At 40.1% G+C, this 21,791-nt stretch overlaps 1 protein-coding gene across 1 annotated transcript in view; it reads right to left on the bottom strand.

Moving 5' to 3' along the window:
* Nucleotides 1-21,791, bottom strand: part of GALNT1 (polypeptide N-acetylgalactosaminyltransferase 1) — a 77,207-nt gene that overhangs the window by 6,613 nt on the left and 48,803 nt on the right. The window contains exons 5-10 of the mRNA XM_004752294.3: nt 17,371-17,578; nt 12,571-12,741; nt 10,364-10,481; nt 8,814-8,994; nt 7,420-7,559; nt 368-466 (exon numbers count right to left, since the gene is read on the bottom strand). Of these exons, the coding sequence (XP_004752351.1) occupies nt 368-466; nt 7,420-7,559; nt 8,814-8,994; nt 10,364-10,481; nt 12,571-12,741; nt 17,371-17,578 (917 nt within the window). The remainder of the gene's footprint in view (nt 1-367; nt 467-7,419; nt 7,560-8,813; nt 8,995-10,363; nt 10,482-12,570; nt 12,742-17,370; nt 17,579-21,791) is intronic.

The following is a 21,791-nucleotide window of genomic DNA, read 5'->3' as shown; positions in this document are numbered from 1 at the left end:
GTAATGTAGTATTAGGAGAATGACTCAGAAAAGCTACTGCTAATTTTGCACAGAGGAAAGAAAAAATGACCTTGAGCTCTCTGTATACACTGAGTGTATTGTCAAGAGCTGTCATCTGTTTGACTAAAAAGGGCAAAGTAAATCTCATGCACAGCAATGTAAATACAGTTCTCACAAAGGGGCCTTTTACAAATGTTTCATTTAAAAATAATCATTAGATTAAAAGCTCCCTTCTCCTAAAAAGTCTTTATTATTGTCTCTTCATAGGTAGGAAAATATTTCCTGAATGATGTAATGAGATAAAAGGGGCATAAGATTAAAACAAATCCAAAAATTATTCCTTTTCAAGCTTTACTAAAATACTCACCTGGTTACCTCCCATACCATGACAGTTAAAAATTCCAACTTTTTCATTCTCTTTTCTGGCCATGTTATCTAGACACTGATTTGTTTCCACATTTCGTATCTATGGGACAATAATGAAAACAGAGGAAGTGAGAGGTAAACTAGACAAACACATACACAGATATGTATGCACAGTAAGGTCTGAGCTTTCCACTACACACACACAGAGCGGACCGGACCAACAGCAGGATGCTCAGCGGCCTTGTTGCACAATCAATCCTTCGAGTTCCCTCACATTCCAAGTTCCATCTTGATGACTGTCTAGGAAAGAGAGGTAAGAGACGTCCTCTTGGGTAAGACATCTGGTAATCATCAGGATGTCTAATGAAACCGAGATTCTAAATTATCAGGGATCCTTAAACTAGAAGACTTGATGTAGGAAGAGGGGGATTTCCTCGTTAGAGTAGATACTCCTAAACATAAATACAGTCCTGACGTTCCCCCTAACCGGGCAGGGGAATAACTACTGACGGGATGGTCTGGAACCCTGATACAGTACTTCCTGTGAAAACTGTTCTAGGATGCACCTAAATTATTTGAAAGTAATGAGGATTACAGAGGGCATACAGTAATTATAAGTTTGTTTTAAAGTGGATTTGGCAAGCAATGTGGTTACCTCAGCTCAAGGCCTGGGCAGGGAGAAATGTGTCGAATGACAAGGCAGACAACCTCCTGTGTTGGCTGTTTGTGTTAATGTCTCCAGTGCTGTCTGGTAGAACTTTCGTTGACGATGGAAGTGTTCTCTACTTGTGCCATCCAACATGGTAGCTACTAGCCTGTGTGGCTATTGAGTACTTTATTATATTTCTTCTTTTACTTCTTGCTATTGGGCACTAAATATTTGGCTTCTGTGACTGAGGAACTGACTTTCAAATTTTATTTAATTTTAGTTCATTTAAATACAGCCAGTGGTGGCAAGCAGCTACCACACGGGATGTGCACGACAGATGCGGACACAAAGGCTAAAGTTTTCCATGGTTTGAGAGGAACTCCTTGTCAGTGATGGGAAACAATGTGCACACACGCTAATGAAGCCAAGTTACCACATCCTTATCCCTCTGTGAAAGGCACATAAAAGTGCCCACTTCCTGTTCATACTTTCTGGAATTAGTAGAAATCTTAATGGATCTAAATTATTTCCAGGAGGAAAGTTAGCAGGCTAATGGTCCTTTTTATAGGATTTGTTTATGTCTGAGTAACACATCTTTCCTTACAGAGCCAGGCTTGCCAAGGAGCCAAACCAAAAAGGTCCCAAGCACCATGTACAACAGGTGAGGAAAACAGGAAATGGGAGCTTTCCACTTGGATCACAGCAACGTCTGAAATACAGTGGTCAGGGGGAAAGGGGTGCATTTCTGAGGCAGGTGGGCAGGAGTGAAAGTTTGGGGTATGGGGACCTGCAGATGTGGGTTTCTTTCCCTACTCTAGCATTACTAGCTACGAGACCGTGACCAGTTTGCACTCTAAGACGGTAACTCCCAGAACCATGATCTGAACAAAATCATCCAGCCAAGCGTTGACCTATGTGCCACCATACAGGGGGGTTTTGTGATCAAATGTGTCTAAAAATTACTGGGTTAAACATTTAAATAGGTTTTTTGCTGAAGGACTTCTCAAAGCAGTTTACTATACCGTGACTTTTGGTAGGGGTGGGGACGGGTGGTAGAGAAAGATATTAAGATATAACAAGCAGCATTTCCCAAACATTTCTGATCACAAAATCTACTTCCTCCTCCCCCATCCCCTGCCTTTCTAGTCGAGCAGCTTGGGGGACATTCGACCTCAGTATTCTTTAGAACACAGTAACTGGGAAAGCTGTAAGAACCTCAGTTTCTCATCTGTGTAACGGGTACCAATCTCTCCCAGATTTGCCGAGGGCGCTCAGTAAGGTAACACATGCAGAAGCCTAACAGAAACTCACACATAGAAGGCCCAGGATAAATGTCAGGTTTTCTTCCTTATCCACACATTCAGCAACTCATCTATCATTACATCTATCATTATAATATGGAAGTTGAAAATAACTGTGAACACACTCATTCCTGGGAACAGACAGGAACCAAGAGCCTAGGTTTCTTAGTTTTTGCTTATTCTCCTCCAGAAGGTGGAACAATACAGACAATTAAAGATTTTTGGAATCTCGTATAACGGAATCTGGATTCACTTTTTCCCTCTCGGCCATAAGAGAAATATTGGTTGGATATGAGAAAGAGTATGGGTGTTAATGGTTACGAGCACAAGCTCTCAAGCCATATTGTCTATGTTCAAATTCCACCTCTTCCATTTCGCAGCTGTGACCTGAGGATGTTGTTCAAACCATTTAGGTATGCCTCAGTTTCCTTACTGTCAAGTGGAGATAATAGCACCTATATCTCATAGTTTTGGTTTGAGGAAAACATAAAGCACTCAGACCGGCACCTACAGAGTTCATGCTCACTACATATCTTAGGGTTGTTAGATCTGCCGAGAGAAGCCATGGGTTAGTCCGTAAGACTGACTAAGCTGTCAAAAGGTCTGACTTACTTGGTTTCTTTGGTTGTTTATTTTATTTATCGCCTTAACAGTTATTAGATATCACAAAGAAACACATCTACTCAGTTCCAGATTTTACAGCAGCTATGAGAGTCAGACTTAGTGAAGGTAGAGACTAAATTCCTACCTCTCATTCCCTTTTACTCTAAAATCCTAGGATTTCAGGATTCTCCAGACTAAATTCTCCAGTCTAAATTCCAGTTTTTAGCACAGTAAAGCTCATGTAGCTGGAGTTATGATCCCAACATGAGATCCCCAGCTGCACTAGGGTGGGTGCTTAAGAAAGACCCCAACCCCAAAAGTTAGAGCAACTCTATAGGATGGCCTGATCTTAAGGGCAAACAAGCTTAGGACCATCTGCTTTGTTAAAAAGGCAGTGACAAGCAGGCCATGGATGATAAAATCTGTTTTTAAAAAGCCAGCTGTTAAGAGGCAGGTAAAGAACAAACTTGCCTTGGCAATCATCTACTGTGGGTTAGCTCTTTATAATACGCCTGTATTCTGGCCCAGCGAACAATGCCTAGGTATTATCCAAAATTGGGTCAATTCAAGAGGAAAAAACAACTCCTTCTCTATTCTAAAGGCAAGGTATACTCACAACTATATGGTCAACTAATCTTTAATAAAACAGGAAAGAATATCCAATGGAAAAAACAGTCTCTTCAAAAATGGTGTTGGGAAAACTGCACAGCAACAATGCAGAAGAATGAAAATGGACCACTTTCTTATACCACACACGAAAATAAATTCAAAACAGATGCTTTTATCCATTTCTAAACGTGAGGCAGGAAACCATCAAAATCCTAGAGGATAACACAGGCAGAAACCTCTCTCACTTTAGCTGTAGTAACTTCTTACTAGACATGTCACCAGAGAGAAGGCAAACAAAAGCAAAAAAATACTGTGACTTCATCAAGATAAAAAACTTCTGCACAGCGAAGGAAGCAATCAACACAACTAAAAAGGTAGCCAATGGGATGAAAGAAGTTATCTACAAATAACATATCTGATAAAGAGTCAGTATCCAAAAATCTATAAAGAACTTATCAAATTCAACGTCCAAAAAACCCAAATAATCCAGTTAAGAAATGAGCAGAAGACCTTAGAGGCTGGGGGGGGGGGGGAGAAATGGACAGAAGACAGGAATAGACACTTTTCCAAAGAAGACATCCAGATGGCTAACAGACACATGAAAAGATACCCAACGTCACTCATCATCAGGGAAAATCAGAACCACAATGAGATACGACCAGAATGGCTAAAATTAACAACACAAAAAACAGGTGTTGGAGAGGATGTAGAGAAAGGGGAACACTCTTACATTGCTGATGGGAATGCAAACTGGTGCAGCCAGTATGGAGAACAGTATGAAGGTTCCTCAAAAAGTTAAAAATACAACTGTCCTATGATTCAGCAATTACACTACCAGATATTTGCCTGAAGGATACAAAAATAGATTCAAAGGGACACATGCACCCACATGTTTAAAACAGCATTATCAATAGCCAGACTATGGAGAGAGCTCAAATAGCAAATGTCCACTGACTAATGAATGAATAAAGATTGTGTGTGCGTGTGTGCATGCGCACATGCGTGCACTGGAATATTAGCCATCAAAAAGAACGAAATCTTGCCATTTGCAACAACGTGAATAGACCTAGAGTGTATTATGCTCTATGAAATAAGTCAGAGAAAGACAAATACCACAGGATCTCACTCATGTGGAATTTAAGAAACAAAACAGATGAACATATGGGAAAGGGGGAAAAAGGAGAGGGAAACAAACCACAAGAGACTCTTAATGATAAAGAACAAACTGAAGGTTGATGGAGGGAGGTGGGCAGGGAGACGGGCGAGATGGGTGATGGGTATTGAAAGCACTTCTTGTGATGGGCACTGGGTATTGGATGTAAATAACGAATCACCGAATTCTACTCCAGAAACCAATATTGCACTGTAGGTTACTTAAGTAAAATATAAATTTTTAAAAAGGCAAATTACAGGAGCAACTGCTATAAATCTTCCCATGGTACAGCCCCCATATACATTCCATGGTACACTGAAAATTTTGATGGCCAATATTCACCCTCCCACAAACAACCCCCCTTGACCGGAATGTGGCTACAACAAAGGGAACAGTCTCATTAATGAAGCAAGAAACCGCATACTCATCTGCTTGAGGATGAATTTCTTAAATGACAACAAAGTTCAGAGGCGCTCGAGTCAAGCCTGAAGTAGCCTCAGTAACAACTAAGGGCGAACAGTAACCTGTACTCACCCTGGCATGGACTGAATAGTTTCACTCTGACTCACCACTATTAGTCCCTGGGCTCCCCTCTGTGATGTATTTGCTCTCTGACACCCTACTCTACATCTCTTCCTCGTTCCCTACCTGCCCCCCCCAATCAATACCCTCTCTTCACTTTCAACTGACAATCTTCTGTTCAATAAGGAAACAAAAGAATCAGAAGAGCTCATACTTCCACCACAACTACCTGCTTCTACCCTCAATTCAAATGACCCTAACATTTGTCCCCACTCCCTCCACCTTCCTTTCTATTTCAATGGATGCCCTGCCTTCTCATCCTGTCCCCCACCATGATCATCTACTAAACATGACTCCTACAATCAATGGCTCTTTTTTAGCAAACAACCCCCCCTTTCCTCCATATTCCTCTTTAGCTACCAACCATTTCTCTGCTCTTCTTTAAACAAAATTTCTTACAAGACTTGCCACAATCGTGATCTCCACTTCTTCGAAGCCACTAGGGATTTTGTCCCTACCAATCACCATGGGAACCCTATGGACACAGTGAGATGGTGCCTAATGACAGCTTCTCCTTTGCCAGTCCAATGGCCAGTTCTCTGCAATAGTCTTTCTCAACAGCCAACCACTTCCTCTTTCCTGAAACACATCTTTCACTTAGTCTCTGGGATACCACTCTCTTGGTTCTATTTCAGTGGTCACTCTTCTCTAAATCTTTTTGCCTAATTCCCTCTCATTTCCTAAGTTCTACATTGTGGAGTTTGGTATGGCTGGATCCTCGTTCCTCCCCCCTCTTCTCCATCTACGTTTGGTCTTCCCCAGGCGATCTCATGCAGTTTTGTTTCATATACTGATAGTCCCTAACTTCAGATCTCCAGCCCCAGTCTCTCACTCAGACTGAAGATTTGTAAATGCAATGACCTACCCTGTATCTTTACGTGGATCCAATTTAACATGTCCCAAACTGCCCAACTGAATGTCTCTGTGCCTCCTCCACAAGCCTTCCTATCTTGATAATGCCAACTTTCCTTCCTAGTATCTCAGGTGAAAATCTTAACACAGTCCTTCACTACTCTTTCCCTTCACCAAGACTCCAGCTCTACTCTTGTCCCCTCATAGTTTTGCTCAATAAAGCAATCTGTTCCTTTCCCAGTGAAGGTTTGCTTGGCTCTCTCTGCCTTCCCATCCTCAGAATAAAACATAATGTACTTACTGTGGCCTACCAGCTCTATGTTATCTCACCTTCGGTATGTTTCGACCTCATCTTCTACTACCCTCCCCACCCTGGTTCATCCCATTTCAGACAACGGGCCTCTGCTGTTTCTGGAACGCGCTAAGTACACTCTTATCTTAGGGCCTTTGTACTTGTTTTTCCCTGGGCCTGAAATGCTCTTTCCCCAGGAATTCATATGACTTCCTTATTCACTTCTGTAAATTTCTGCTCAAAACCAAAACTCCTATGAGGGGCCTTGTCCCAACAAAAACAGCAGCAATACTCAAGCCCGCCAGCCATTCTCATTCTCCTTTGCCCTTAGTACCGCCTGCTATACTGTGTACTTTAAATAGCCAGCTTCCTCCATAGACTACAAGGCTTGCAAGAGCAGAGACTTTATTCCCTGCTGTATTCCTTGTATGTAAGATAGTATCTACAGTAGATACTCAAATATTTGTTGAATGCACGGGAAGACTGAAGAAGTGGCAGCCTCTTATGGAATGGCGGGGTTACTTTCCCTGAGTGTCAGAAAGGTTCAGCCCTGGGATGAGGCCTGCTGTGGCCCTCTCCACACATATCATTTGCTGCTATGACTTACATTATATATGGTCTTCCAACTTTGCTTGTCAGTTCTTCAAAATTTATCTTTACTTCTTTCATTTCAGGTTAATTAACACCAGGACCTTATCTTTAGGAATGTATGCTTTCAACTAAATGGGTCAGTTTGTTAAAATAAGAAGTCTGCAGAAGACACTAAAATATTGAAATAAGAGTCCAACCCTGTAAAGTTAGGAGCAGAACATTCTTATTTTAATAAACTGCAACACGACAAAAAATCAACAAGATTTCAAATTAGGAGGTAGACGGTGTTAACTGACAAGAACTTTCTCACACTTGAGGTTATGTAATTTTAGTATGAAGTGATTCCCTTGTTGGATGTTTAACATCCACTGCTTTTGATGAATGAGAACATAAATAACCACATAGAATATATATATTTTACCTCTCCCAAAGAGAAATAGTGACGTGGAATCTGGGAATCAGGATAAATATTCTCTAGGTACCAGGAGAAAGGTTTGCATTGTAGTTTGTGTCTTAAACCAAGTCTTGATGATATATCTCCATAATCTACCTTTGTAACACCTGTGGAAAGAAATAACGGATTCTGAATTATTCATATTCTATTAAGTAACAAATTTATATTTAAACATTGCATTTAACAAGCCAGGCAAATGGGAAAAGGGGTACCATTTTGGTGATGTGACCATAGAAGTGATATACCATAAATCCACTGTCCAAAATAAAAAACAAGGAAATATATTTACATGTGTTTTATTTTTTTCAAAGAAAAATTAATTTTTAAAAAAGATTTTGTCAGGGAGCGACAGAGAGAAAATACATGCATACAAGCAGAGGGAGCAGCAGGGTCTTTGCCAAGCAAGAAGCCCAATGCAGGACTTGATCCCAGGACCGTGGGATCATGACCTGAGCTGAAGGTGGGTGCTCAACTGGCAGCTATCCAGATGTCCCGAAAAATTAAATTTCTGTGAGAATTAAATACAATGCTTGTATTACACACAAATGTAACTTTTCCTAGGCTCAGAAGACTTTCACTTATGTGAAGGCAAAAATAAGAATCAAGATCTCTTTTGCCCAAATATTAAGCAGAGCAACTGTTTTCGGGAAGGTTTCTCTTGCACAACTCACTGGTGTGTGAACTGTGACTTGATGGTACTGTGGTAATGAAAAAACGAGGCTGGAATGCTAACAATGTCAGGAAGACTTAGGGCTGTGGAACCACTGTTCCCACAACACCCTGAATGGCAGAGAAGTTCCTGGACAGAAGTCCCATGAGGCATGCTACTGTGCTCTGCACTGGCCCTGAGAGACTCAAATTCTCATACAAATGTTCCACATTACAATTAGGTTAAAAATAAAAGAGAACACTTGTAACACCTGGGCTCACAGTAACATCTGCAATACAGGCCCGGACAGCTTCCTGTTACTAACACAGCAGGCTCTGTGCTGGCCACTCTGTACACTGTGTGTGATTTCATTTCTTCCTTATGACAACCCTATGAGGTTGGTGCTTTGCCTCTTCTCAAAGCTTTTCTACCCCCTTCTTACCTCTTCTAAGATGCATTAGGATCAGGGACAAGAAAGTTCTAGTCTTGTCTTTTTTTTTTAAGATTATTTATTTATTTATTTGACAGAGAAATCACAAGTAGGCAGACGTAGGCAGAGAGGCAGAGAGGCAAAAGCAGTGTCCCCACTAAGCAGAGGGCGTGATATGGGGCTCAATCCCAGGACCCTGGGATCATGACCTGAAGGCAGAGGCTCAACCCACTGAGCCACCCAGGCGCCCCTAGTCTTATATTTCTAATGCAAAATGCTAACCTGGAGAAATTATATAGAAGAAATTCTTGAACTCATCCATCCATACTTCTGCAAGTCGTCTGTTATTTTTATTGATAATCTGTCCTGTGCCTCCTGGAAACGTGTAAGGTGTGGCTTTCCGAAACACATGTCCAACATGTGAGCAGGTGACGATCTCTAAAGTCCCTCCACATTGCCAGATCTGAAAACAATGATGGTTTATTTATTTATTTAAATTTTTTTTTTTTTTTTTTTTTTTTATTTGACAGAGACACAGCGAGAGAGGAACACACACAGGGGGAGTGGGAGAGGGAGAAGCAGACTTCCTGCTGAGCATTAGGGAGCCAACCATGTGGCTTGATCCCACGACCCTGGGATCATGACTTGAGCTGAAGGCAGACACTTAGTCAAATGAACCACCCAGGTGCCCCTAAGTTTAAATTTAAATTCAAGTTTAAATTTTTTCTGTAGTATATGCATGGCTCATAGTCATGACCATGACAGTGAGGACACGGTTTTGACCATGGATTATTCAGCCGGAGTCCTATCTGTTCCTCCTTTTCCAAACTTGTCATAGCCTGTACAATAAACAGATCCTAGAAATATTCACTTGGACAGTTACAGGATACTGTCATCTTCATGAGAATAAAAACTAAAAATGGGTAAAAGAGGGATCAAGTTTGGGTTCATATTCTTAGTTTAATGAAATTATCCTTCTGCTCCTTTCAAAATGCATTTTTCTGTAAGTCAAGAATCGGTTATTTATAATTGAAACAGATTTTGAGAAGTTCTGATTCTATTAAATATTCAGTCTCTCTATTTTAAAGTTCCCTCAGGATCACAAAGTGATAATGGCTGGATGGGATTTCTAAGATGATCTAGAGTCCAAACCTCTCCTTTTCTAAGAGAGCAAAGTAATCCACTAGGAATGAAGTGACGTAGCTGGTTTAGGTTACAATGTAGTTCAATGTGGTTTGCACTGTAAGTTGTGTGTTTCCGGATGATTATTTCAGAAATACGCAATGTCACTTAACATGTTGATTTTAGTCAATGTGAAATACTGGGTTTTATATAAGGTTGACCGGGTTAAATTAAGTTGGAGCAATTTCAGAATTCTTTTGCCTTTTTCTATTAAAAAATGTAAAGCCGGTAAAGTGACCAGGTTTTATGTAAGCAGGAATAATTTTCACAACAGAAGGACAAAGCATATTACAGAAAGTGAAATTATGTTTTTGGCAGTCAAGTACCATAGTAGCATATAGAAACTACATATTGTTTTTTATTTTTAGAGCTTGAATTACTTCCTTGAAAATAACAAAAATTCAAAACAACTAGGAAATCTTGTGTAAGTTTTACAGTTTAACTATTAAGATCACTGATTTATTGGTTTAAAATACAGTTTATAAGGAACCTTAAGAGTAATACGAAATTTTTATGAACTGAGGTTTTTGAAGTCTGACAAAACTCACACTAAATTCAATTTTTATTTAGAGCTACATAATATGAATAATTAAAGTATATCTATATTTAGGGTTAAATAAAAGATTATTTTTTTCCCAAAAGGAACTTACCCTAAAGGAAATTTCTAGGTTTTCTCCTCCCCAAATATCCATTCCGGCATCGTATGTTCCAATCTCTTGAAAGTAATCTCTGTCTATTGAAAAAAGGCCTCCTGCCATTGTAGGTGTTCTGAAATTCAATCATAATACTATGCTGTTAATTTTAAAAATTTAAAATTTATAATAAGTTTTTATTTTAAAAGTTATTTCATTAACTGTTCAGAACTAGAGAACAAATGCTTTATCTTACACTCTTCAGAAACTTTCATAGGGACCTAAGGATTTTCTGTTTTTCTGCCATGTTATTTGGTCTTCAGACATGCTGACTGTTGGGCCTACCCTCTGTCACAGCTTGTGCCCTGAGAGCCTTCTCTGCCCCATCGCAAGGCCTCTCCTGCTTTCAGTACCTTTCTGGGTCCATAGGTCCTGACTAAGCTTCCATCTGAAACTCCTTAAACAGAAGTTAGTTATCATAATTCTCTTCATCTGACTGGGTATCTTCCCATAGTCCCTAGCAACTACACTGACTATATTAACTAACTATACTGACTAGACAGCCAACTGGATTTATGTTAGCAACTCTAACATACCAGGTTCTAAAGTGAGGCAAATACTTCAAAGAGGTAGACTGCATAGGATGAAAACACTGACATCCTTTTCCTAGTAGATGAGGAGTAGAGAATACAATCAGTCACTCCTAAGGGGACTGTTAGCCAGATCAAGAATGGTTCATTCTCTACAGAAGAGGGGCCCAATTCATCAGAACATGGCCCAGAGATGTAGAGTGGGTGCAAACAGGTGGAATTAAGCAGAGAAAGGATAACCAAGGAGGACTGATGTAAATGAGTATCAATCAACCACTTGATTTCCATGAAGGATGAGCATGGAGAAAAATGGACTCCGACTAGAAGAAAACAAGTTCCAGGGACAGAGGAGACAATGGTGATCACACTTCAGGATGAACTGTCACTTCCAATTCCATGCTCTAAAAACAGACGGATTCCATGCTGTTAGAAGGGCTGCAGCATGTGCCTTTCCAGGACAAACAGTCATTTCCACATAAAAGTTAGGACATACATGGATTTTAGAAGAGAAAAAAAATGAGAAGTCTACTATGTTAGAAGTCAGAGGAAACAGGCCAACACCCAGAGTTACCATTTAGTACCAGGGTTTCTTGACCTAGGTTTTGAGAAATCTCTACATTTCTTAGAATTGTATGCTCAACCCGCTGTTTGTGCGTGTACACTTTCCCCCTGTTAGAAAAGACTCCTAGCTTTTATCAGATTTCTCAAAGAAGCCCACCATCTACGGAACGCTTAGGAACTCCCGATTTAGGTGGTTATTTCAATTGTCAGCAAATCCGTGGACAAGTACCTTTGCTATAGGAAAGGACTTAGCATAGAATTAACGAAATTCTCCTTAGCTTTGCCAGAACAGGACCCAAGGAAAAGGGAAAGCAGGCCTGAGAAGCCCGGGAGGCAAGAAAGCTAAGGCCTGGCCCTGACGGGCTCTCAGTGTTGACAGCGGCAGCAAGCTGATGCTGCCCCGACGAATCCCAGGATGGCTCAGAGACTCATGGTCTCGATTTCAAGGCTCTGAATAACGTCAAGATTCTTACCCCTTTCTGAAAAAAAATCTATAGATGACCAAGTATAATACAGGGGAAAAATCAGAATGTGTTCACGAAATCTTTTTTTATACTTCTGTCAATTCTGGTTATTTTTATATTTGAAACATGCTTTTCTAACCTCATCAGTCAGTAACTACCATCCAGATGGTACAAGTCTGAATTTACAAGCTTGTATTTTGTTTGGCGCTATGACCCACTTTTAGGTAATATTTTCACATTATAATTACGCTTAAATTAATTCAGGGATAATTGGATTTAAAGTTAAATATTATTATCCTTAACTGAAAGCATAAATCTGACAGATTTGCAAAATGTTGTTCATATAGGAATAAAAGAACTTACGCATGAAACCATCACTTTCCAGGTGCACTAGATTTATATAAATGAAAAATCCCAATTTTATTAATGGGTCAGAGGAGAAAGCCCTCTTTAATATAATAATGTCTGTGTGGCTCTTTACATATATGGTACACAAGTGTCTCATGTCTCTCAAAATATACTTAGAATCCTTTTGATACAATTCCCAAAGCTCCACTGTTCCCTTCCCTGTCTATAACACCTTGGGGAAAATGTCTGACAAAGTAGTTACCTGACAGGAAGAGTCCGATCACCTTTCCTTCGGTCCATCTCTCTTTGGGGAACTGGATACCAGCGGAAATTAAGCTTCCAGTTGAAGCCACCATAGGTCATATCAGAGCCTGCCATGTACTCAAAAGTATCATCACTGATCACATCAATGATAGGACAGACCACTGTTTTCCTAAAATTATAAAAGCAAATGAAAAAATCTTCACTTTCCTTTTTGAGGGACAGCATAACAACTATATTATAATTATATGCTAAGTGCTTTTAAAATAAAAGTACATTCTACAATGTTAAAAGCAATGGTGGAAAAATTTCCTGCTGTATCCTACTAAGTTAGCATAATTATTATTTTTTTTAATGTGTGAGAGAGAATGAGAGAGAGAGAGGGAAGGAGGGAGGAGAGCACTGGGGGGGGGGAGGGACAGACAGCCTTAAGTGGCCTCTGAGCTGAGCACGATGCCAGGCTCTTTCTCATGACCCAAGCTGAACCCAACAGTCGGACACTTAACTGACTGGGACACCCAGGTACCCTTAAGCAAGCTTCATTACATACCACACTTGCAACTGTTGATAATCCTCCATTCCCTTTTCATTCAGACTTTGATGTATTTGCCACATGTAAAAACACTTCAAATATTTCCAGCTTTCAAAAGTAATAGTTTTAAATGATTATGTATTTAATCATTTTAAGGTAAGTTTTCTTAGTAAATTCTTGGATATTTGTGTTCCTTATAGTTTTTTGCTCTTAAAACTACAAGCACTGGGTGTTACACGCAATTAATGAATCACTGAATACTACATCAAAAACTAATGATGTACTATATATGCCAGCTAATTGAATGTAATCATACAAAATAAAATACTTTTTTCAAAAAATAAAAAGATAAAATACTAAGTGCAAATGTTCATATAATCAGTATTTTGCTTTTAAGATAGGAATGGGTTTACTGAATTAACGGAATGAACTTTTTCTGTAGCACTCAATCTTTACCGCTTTCCATATACATAGGTATATGTGTATATTTCTCCCTGTAGCTTCTTTATAAAGCTATCGACTTTGGACGATATTTTCTTACATTTTGTTGCCAATATAATGTTAAATAGTATCTTACAATTTAAAATTTTTTGTTTTCTAGTTATTAGAAAGGATATTTTCCCTGCAGGATTGTATCTATTCATACAAATTGTCTGATTCCCCCAGATATTAAAAATTTTTTCTGTTGGTATTGTGGTATTTTTTATGAACCTGAAAAAACTTCCACATGACCATAGCTCCTTCCTAGGAAAGGTGCACCACAAAGAGTCCCTGGCAGTCACATTCTGGAGTATGTAACCTTTCTCATCTTCCCCATCCGCACCATCTTCATCTTTCCTGTATTGTTTAAGGAATCTTTCCCTACACCAAAATCATAAAGATATTCTCCTATGCCGTCTTAAAGAGGATTACATTTTTGCTTTTCATATTTAAGTCTTTAGTCCTCATGGAGTTGATTTTGGTATGATATACAGTAAGTGTCCAACTACATTTATTTTCCTTACAGATAACCAATTATTCCAGCATGATTTATTTGATGGTCTTTTTTTCCTCTGTGGTAATTATCAATGTCTTTGTCATAAGTCAAGTTTCCATATAAACATGGGATTGTTTCTAGACATTACTGTTTCACTAGTCTATTTGTGAATTTCTGCATCAGTAGGTCACTGCCACAATTAAGATAGCCTCAAAATAAATCTTGGTATCTGGTAGTGTGCCAGCACTGTTGTATGTGACTCTTCTTCTTCAAGGGTATCTTAGCTATTTTATTTTTATAATAACAGATGTTTATTGAATGTTTCCTATGGTCTAGGCATGGGTACATAAATTTTCTCAGATTTAAAAAAAAATACGCATTTCCACATAACAGAACCAGCCAGTTCCTCCAAGAACATTCTGTTGAGATTGCAAGTGGAAATGTACTGAATTTATAGTTCAATGTGGGGAGAAGAGCTATTTTTACTTTTCTATCCATGAATATCATCCTCTTCTCTACTTAGATTATCTTCTAGTAAATTTCAAGTGTTCTATTTTATGGATTTTAAAAAATATTATTTGAGAGACCCTGTGAGCACAGGAGTGGGAGGGCAGAGGGAGAGGGACAGACTCCCCACTGAGCACAGAGCCTGATGCAGGGCTCGATCCTTGGACCCTGAAATCATGACCTAAGCCAAAGTCAGACATCCAACTGACTGAGCCACCCAGGTGCCCCACCGGTATTTTGTTAAACATATTCCTAATTACAGCTTTTGATTTCTACTGCTATTATAAATGGGATCATTCCTTTTTTTCTTTTTACATCATATTTTCTAACTATTCTTTGTTGTTGTGGAGAAAGCTTTTCTATAGAGACCTTATATTTGGCAACACTGCTAAATTATTATCTCTACTGTTTTGTGTAAGACTTTTTTTCATTAAGAACACATCATCTGGGGGTGCCTGGGTGGCTCAGGCATTAAGCATCTGCCTTCGGCTCAGGTCATGATCCCAGGTCCTGGGATTGAGCCCCACAGTGGGCTCCCTGCTCTGCGGGAAGCCTGCTTCTCCCTCCCCCACTCCTTCTGCTTGTGTTCCCTCTCTCACTGTGTCTCTCTGTCAAATAAATAAAATCTTTAAAAAAAACAAAAACAAAAACAACACACCATCCGCAATTGACAGTACTTTTCCTTTGTAATCCTTATACCCTTTCTTTTTTTTTAATTTTTTATTTTATTTTTTTACTAACATACAAAGTATTATCAATGTATTATTAGCCCCAGGGGTAATCCTTATACCCTTTCTTTTTTTTTAATTTTTTATTTTATTTTTTTACTAACATACAAAGTATTATCAATGTATTATTAGCCCCAGGGGTACATATTTTTCACATAAAAATAAAAATATTTTGGGGTGCCTGGGTGGCTAAGTCAGTTAAGCATCTGCCTTCAACTCAGGTCATGATCCCAGAGTCCCAGAATCAAGCCTTGTGTTGGGCTCCCTGCTCAGCAGAGAGCCTGCTTCTCCCTCTCCCTCTACTGTTCCCCCCGCTAGTGCTTGCGCTTGCGCGCTCTCTCTCTCACTAACCCTCTCTCTCATATAAATACATAAAATCTACATTATATATATTATATATTTATATATGTGTGTGTATTTTATATAATTATTTTTCCCTCCTAGTGGACTCGATTTTCTGGTATTATGACATTTTTTGTTACTGTTCATGAGTGGGTTTGTGTAATTTTCCATATATTTATTTTCTGGCTATGCTATCAAAGTTATATTAGTCTTATGAAGAGCCGAGTTGCTTCCTCCCTTCTTTTTCTATATTGTTTACAAATTCTTAGGGGAGACTTGTTTCCCTGTCACCACCGCATACCAAGGTTGAAACAGGCAAGTTTTCTTTGATGTGGTAGGATGTATTTCTCATTCTCACTCACACAGAGGTACAAGATCCTAGCTTTACACAGGTGTTTGCTCTTCCTTCTCCAGCCTTAGGCAGGGCCTAGACCCAGTCTCCTACCTTCCCACCCATTTGTCTATCAAATCAAGAGAGGTTCTGTGTCCTCTAAGTTTGGCAGAACCTCTCCAAGTGAGATCTGATTTTAGTGTTTGGACCACTCACTCATCTCACTTTGCTTTGACGTTTGCAAAACTTGACTTCAGTGCCAGCTCACTGATGTATTTAAAAACATGTCTTACAATTTATCCGGCATTTAAGCTCTTTCAGTTGGAAATGTAAGTCAGGACACCTAATCTACCATACAGCCCAAACTGGAAATTGTGGTTCTCAGTTTAGTCAATCCCCCCTTTCATTTCTGCCATTTCCTCACACTGCTGCTTTCTCTCCCTGGGCCCAGGCTCCTGCTCACGTGTGGTCTTATGCAAGCTAGGATTTCCCAAATCAGCCAGGCACTACTCCTAGAAAACCATTTACAAAGATGGTCTCTTCCTTCTTCTTTAGGCACTGTTCTTCCTAACGCTGCTGTACCTTCTTATTGCCCCAATGCTGGTTTTCCCCATTTATTCACCTTTGAAAGGGCGAGATATAGTCCCAGTATTTGCTAACAGAACAGATGCAATGGCTTTTGCCATGTTTCATTCAACTAGTACAGTTTACCTTACTAAAATCTAAACCTTAATGCTAAGTTGGCACAGACAGCCTCTGGCACAAACTGCAATGACAAGAAGAAATTCAACTAATGTTAAGTCTAGCAGATGGAAGTTAGCTTCTCTCCGGATACACAAGAACTATGCCAGGGACCAGCAGCAGGTAATTCTTTGAAAAATGCATGCATTGCTCCCACTGCTCTTCCTGTATCATCAGAGAGTACAGTGCTTCTCCATATACAATGAAGCACTGTAAGATACACTGTGTATCTCCCCACCCCCCTTCTTCTTCTTGCCATGCATCAAGCTGAGGGCTAGAGTCCCAGTAAGGAAGGAGACAGGGATGAGAGATGACCTGCCTGCTCCAGTATTAGCCTTAGACAGAGGGGGCAATAGTTTTATCTTACGTTTCCTGAGGTCACTGTCTTCTGTTCTGCTCCCATTTAGTAAATAGAGCATAAGGTAAACATCTGAACATGTTTCCTAATCCAGCCTCACCAACAAGACTACAAACATTTCTTTGTGATTATCTTCCCTTTTAGTTTAGAGTTCTTCATGGGTATTTTAAAGGAAACTTCAGAGGAAGTTATTTTTGCATTTATCTATATACTCAGAATTTTTCAGCTTATTATACCATTTAGGACAAACACACTGAAAACAAATGTATAGACTTGAGAAACTTACCTGTCATGTTTGATTCTGGCTAAGAGAGGCTCCAGCCATCCCACTGTACATTCACAGTGAGCATCTAAGAAGGTGATCACTTGGCCTTTAGACACAGCAGCTCCTTTTAATCTAGCTCTGATCAAGCCAGAACGTTGTTCCATTCGAATTACATGAACTGGTACTTTTAATTTTTTCACGTAACTCTCCAGAGGTCTTTTTAAAAAGTCTGAAAAATTAATAAAACAAAAAAATGGTACATGAAAAGACTGACCTGGTGCTACCCAGATGTAAAGCAATTCTGATGCGCAATACTCATTCAGCAACTATTTCCTGAGCACTTTTAGTGAAGCTCCCATTTCACTACAGGGAGCTTTTTTATCTCCTGAGACAACGTCCTAGATTTGCCTCTATCTTATTACATGAAGAATTAGGAGAAATCTTTGGGCTCAGGCTCAGTCAAAGACAAAGTTCCCTAAGCAACTGGGCCAGTTCACTTCTTCTTTTTCTAATCATGCTTAAGGATCAGGAGTAGAAAGAAAGTAGTCGAAGAACATTAACTCCAGACCTCTGTAGACTGAAGGAACAGAACATGCAACAACTGTTAGAATTCAGACAGTTGTGGGATTTCTTCAAGATCCAACTCGAGACTCACTGTCTTATGGACTACCACAGTCTTAAACTATGTAGTTCTTCTGCAGGAGGCAGTAAGTGAGGTCAAGCTCAGAAGGAAAATGCTGGATCAAACAGAGTTCCTTAGCAGACAGGTAGATCTAAGTAACAAAGGTTATAAGAGGGAAGCGCAATTGAAGGAAAGGGGGGGAAAGGAGAAGGAAAGGAAGGGGCTGTGTGAAACCAGCATCTCTTCTGGAGTGTTCAGATAGAGGTTATGTCTCTGAGCCAAGGAAGTCTTACCTCCAAAGTACGTATTGGACTTTAAAAAGCAGGAAAGGCTCAGCTTCCTCAACACAAAGAGAAAGAATTTTTCAGCTCAGGTTAGTTTGTGGAATTACTGCTAGAGAAGTTTTTGAGGGTGATATGGTCAAATGTCCTTCCAACTAGTCCCAACAGGCCAGTTAGGAGAATAATCTCTTTAGGGGAGGAAAAACTTGAGAGAGAACTGCTGGGACTCCCAGGACTAGCTCTGTCCCACAGGATTCTCATAAGGGGAAGGTCCCAGAGAGCATGGTGTATGTATTAAGGGTCTCCTTAAGTACTAAACATGGGAATCCAAAGGGCTTCCTATGTAGCGCAGAGAGAAAGACAAATAGGAGTGATAAGGTTCTTGCCTGCTTGAACTGGTGAGACCAGAATGACTCAATAATGAAATAATCAGGATAAGAAAATTTGAAAGTGAAAGGTCTACGACCCCACCATACCAGACTACTGATTGTTTCCAGTTTTGCTAATGTATTTCCTAATTAATTTGGGCTAAAAACAGTATCTGTAAAATAGCTGGAGTAGAACTCCTACGAGGTCACCACTGTGATTTTATGAACCAAATCTTAGGGTCAGAGAGCTGTAACTCCATTCTGAATAAAAAGGCGGGGGGAACATCAATCCTGGAGTAGAGCAAGATTCTGCAATGGCAGCTACCATTTTCTGTTTGGCACAATGCCAGGCTCTTTACCCATTTTATATCATTTAATCCTGACAATAGCAATGCTATGAGACTGTCACTACACATATTTTAGACACACAAATATGAGACTTAGAATCTAAAATGAACCAATGAAAGTCACACAGCTTGTTAAGGAGTGGACCAAGATTCAAACCCTGGTCTGCCTGACTTCAAAGCTCATCTTTTCATCCACAACAAGAAATCCCAGAAGGGAACTTGAGAGAGAAAAATTGAGGACTGTGGAATCACCTGCACTAACACAAATTTAACTTTATGTGCAGAGTGTGATGGACTCCTACGTGATGGGGTGTGGGGTATGTTTTAGGGCTTCAGACCAGTTGAGGCTGGGTGTGTCATACACAAGATGTCTCCCAATAAGCTTTCCCAAAAATATCAGACAGCTTAAAGTCTTCTTAAGAATCAAAGCAATCTAATTCCCAAATCCCACGTCTCTGAAAGTTAAAATACTCTGTCCTCTCTATAAATAAAATGAAAAATGCATGATTCTCTGGTCTGGCAGCTCAAAACAGTTGCCATATTTTCTTGGCATCTTCGTTCTACATCTTTGTGGCCTTCATGCAATAAGGCTAAGAAATAGGTGTCTGGGCGCCTGGGTGGCTTAGTTTGTTAAGTGTCTGCTTTCAGCTCAGGTCATGATGCCAGGATTCTGGGATCGAGTCCTGTATCAGGCTACCTGCTCGGTGGAGAGCTTGCGCTTCCCTCTCCCTCTGCCCCTCCCCCCTGCTCATGCATGCGTGCGCTCTCTCTCCCACTTACTCCCTCAATTACTACTCTCAAATAAACAAATAAAAAAAATCTTATAAAAAAAGAAAAGAAAAGAAAAGAAATAGGTGTCTTCCTAAAAGAGGATATAGAATTATGTACCCAGGGATAATTCTACAAAAATGAAGCCATGGGAGGTTAAGTGACTATGAGTAGAAGCTACTATGTCATCTAAAAATAAGGTAGAATCTTATTTATCAGAATATCTTTATAGCTATTAGCCTATAAATGGATCCCTCAGCATCTTTCCATCAGGGAACGTGAGACTGCTAGAGAGGGTGTTGGGAAAATTTCACTGCTTACAGGAACATCTGAGAAATCTTCGAGCAGTCGAAACAACAAGGAATTTAGAGTCTAAAAAATCTGACTCCTAATCCCTACTAAATAAGAATCTCTGCTTCCTTTTGCGAAAGATGAGAAAAACAATAGTCCTCTCAGATTAGGAACATTATATCAGTCCTAAGTCTTAAGATAACCTTCTGAGATGATGATTACATAACTTCTGACATGGAGTGGGGACTCATCCAGACTCTGTCTTCATTTTAGACCCTGTAACTGTGATGTTATTACACGTGAGTTATGTAGCATTTAAGAGGCAAGTGCTAGGTTTACGCTAAGCCTCACCAGTAAAACGGGGATAATTATAGTGCCTACTTCATACCTAATAAATGGAGCTACTGACAACTCAGCAGTTCAACTATGAAAATGGGTATCCTGAGGCCAGAAGCAAACCAGGCACGCTAACGCAACCTAATTAGAAGTCTGCATAGACAAAAAGTAGAGGCAAGAGTTAACTGACTGGTAGATCACTCTTTCATTCACTCGTTAAATTCTGGACTATTTATGCAATAAGTGCTGTGGGCAATGAGGAAAGAGGGGTAGGCACACATGCCCGATGGAGTGTAGAGTCTGGTAGGCGAGATGGTCTTTAAACAGATAAATAGTTAAAACTCTGATGAGAGCTATGGAGTGTAATGTTCCAAAACATGTTCAGAGGGACCCGACCTGGTCTTGGGAGTTCAAGGAAGGCCTCTCTAAATATATCTCGATTCTGAGTAAACATGTGAGCTGAACTGTGGGGATGGGGTGGCCAGGGGATGGCTTGGGATGTGAGGAGAGATGCAGGCAGAGGCCGAGTCATACAGGCCTCCGAGGAACGGGGTTAGACAGAAATGCCAAGATCAGAGCAGCATGTTTAAAAGCTCCCAGGGCATGCAGCAAGAACAGAGGGGGGAAGGCGAGGGTGTGTGTGGGAAGGCCAGACCAGCAGTCTGTTTCAGTAGCCCAGGTGAGAAGTAAGGGTGCCTTGCCCCTGTCTCATGAGTAAGAAAGTTACATAAAAACAGAGCTTGCTCTGGTTGTAGGGCCTACCAGTTACCATCCAAATAAGAGAGCCAAAGAAAGTTAGACTAGGGAATTCTCAATCTGGATAAAAGGACTATAGTTGTAACCACAACAACACAATACCTGGTGGTTCCCAACCATCAGAAATAGTGAGCCACACATCTGAGGCTTTCCAAGGAGGAAGATGGAGAACCAGACTCCTGACCAGGTCTCTGGGGTAGGCAGGACTACTGGGTCTTGCTGAGTGAACCAAGAGCCCCAAGTAGAGCCATGAAGTAGATCTTGGTCCACGTTTCTCTTATAGATTTGTACAGGTAGGGTGATTAAGAAGGGCCCCAGTGAGGAAGGGAAATTATTATTAGTATATGTGACTTTGTCAAGTTAGAGCTGTGGGCACATGTGTCTTTGATTAGGTCATGTCCTACAAAAATGTGCTTACACACAGCCCTCCCAGGCACAGAAGAGAAGATCAGAGAACACAAAGGAGGAAATGGAAAAATAATTCGCTTCGTCTGAGGAAAAACAGCTCTCCTTGAGGAATATTTAATCTAGCAAATATCAACACGTAAGTAAAACAAACACAAGTCACTTCCAGGCTGTGTTTGTATATATTCCTGCTTCAATGAACTTGGGCTAATTTTCTTAAAGAGGGATTAATTAACTCCTAGCAAACAATTATCTACACGAGGGTTTA

Source organism: Mustela putorius, unplaced genomic scaffold (genome assembly GCF_011764305.1).
Source record: "Mustela putorius furo isolate JIRA1106 unplaced genomic scaffold, ASM1176430v1.1 tig00003858_pilon_pilon_pilon, whole genome shotgun sequence".
NCBI lineage: Eukaryota > Metazoa > Chordata > Mammalia > Carnivora > Mustelidae > Mustela > Mustela putorius.
The sequence above is the reverse complement of the archived record's forward strand: the minus strand, read 5'-3'. Positions and strand labels throughout refer to the sequence as shown.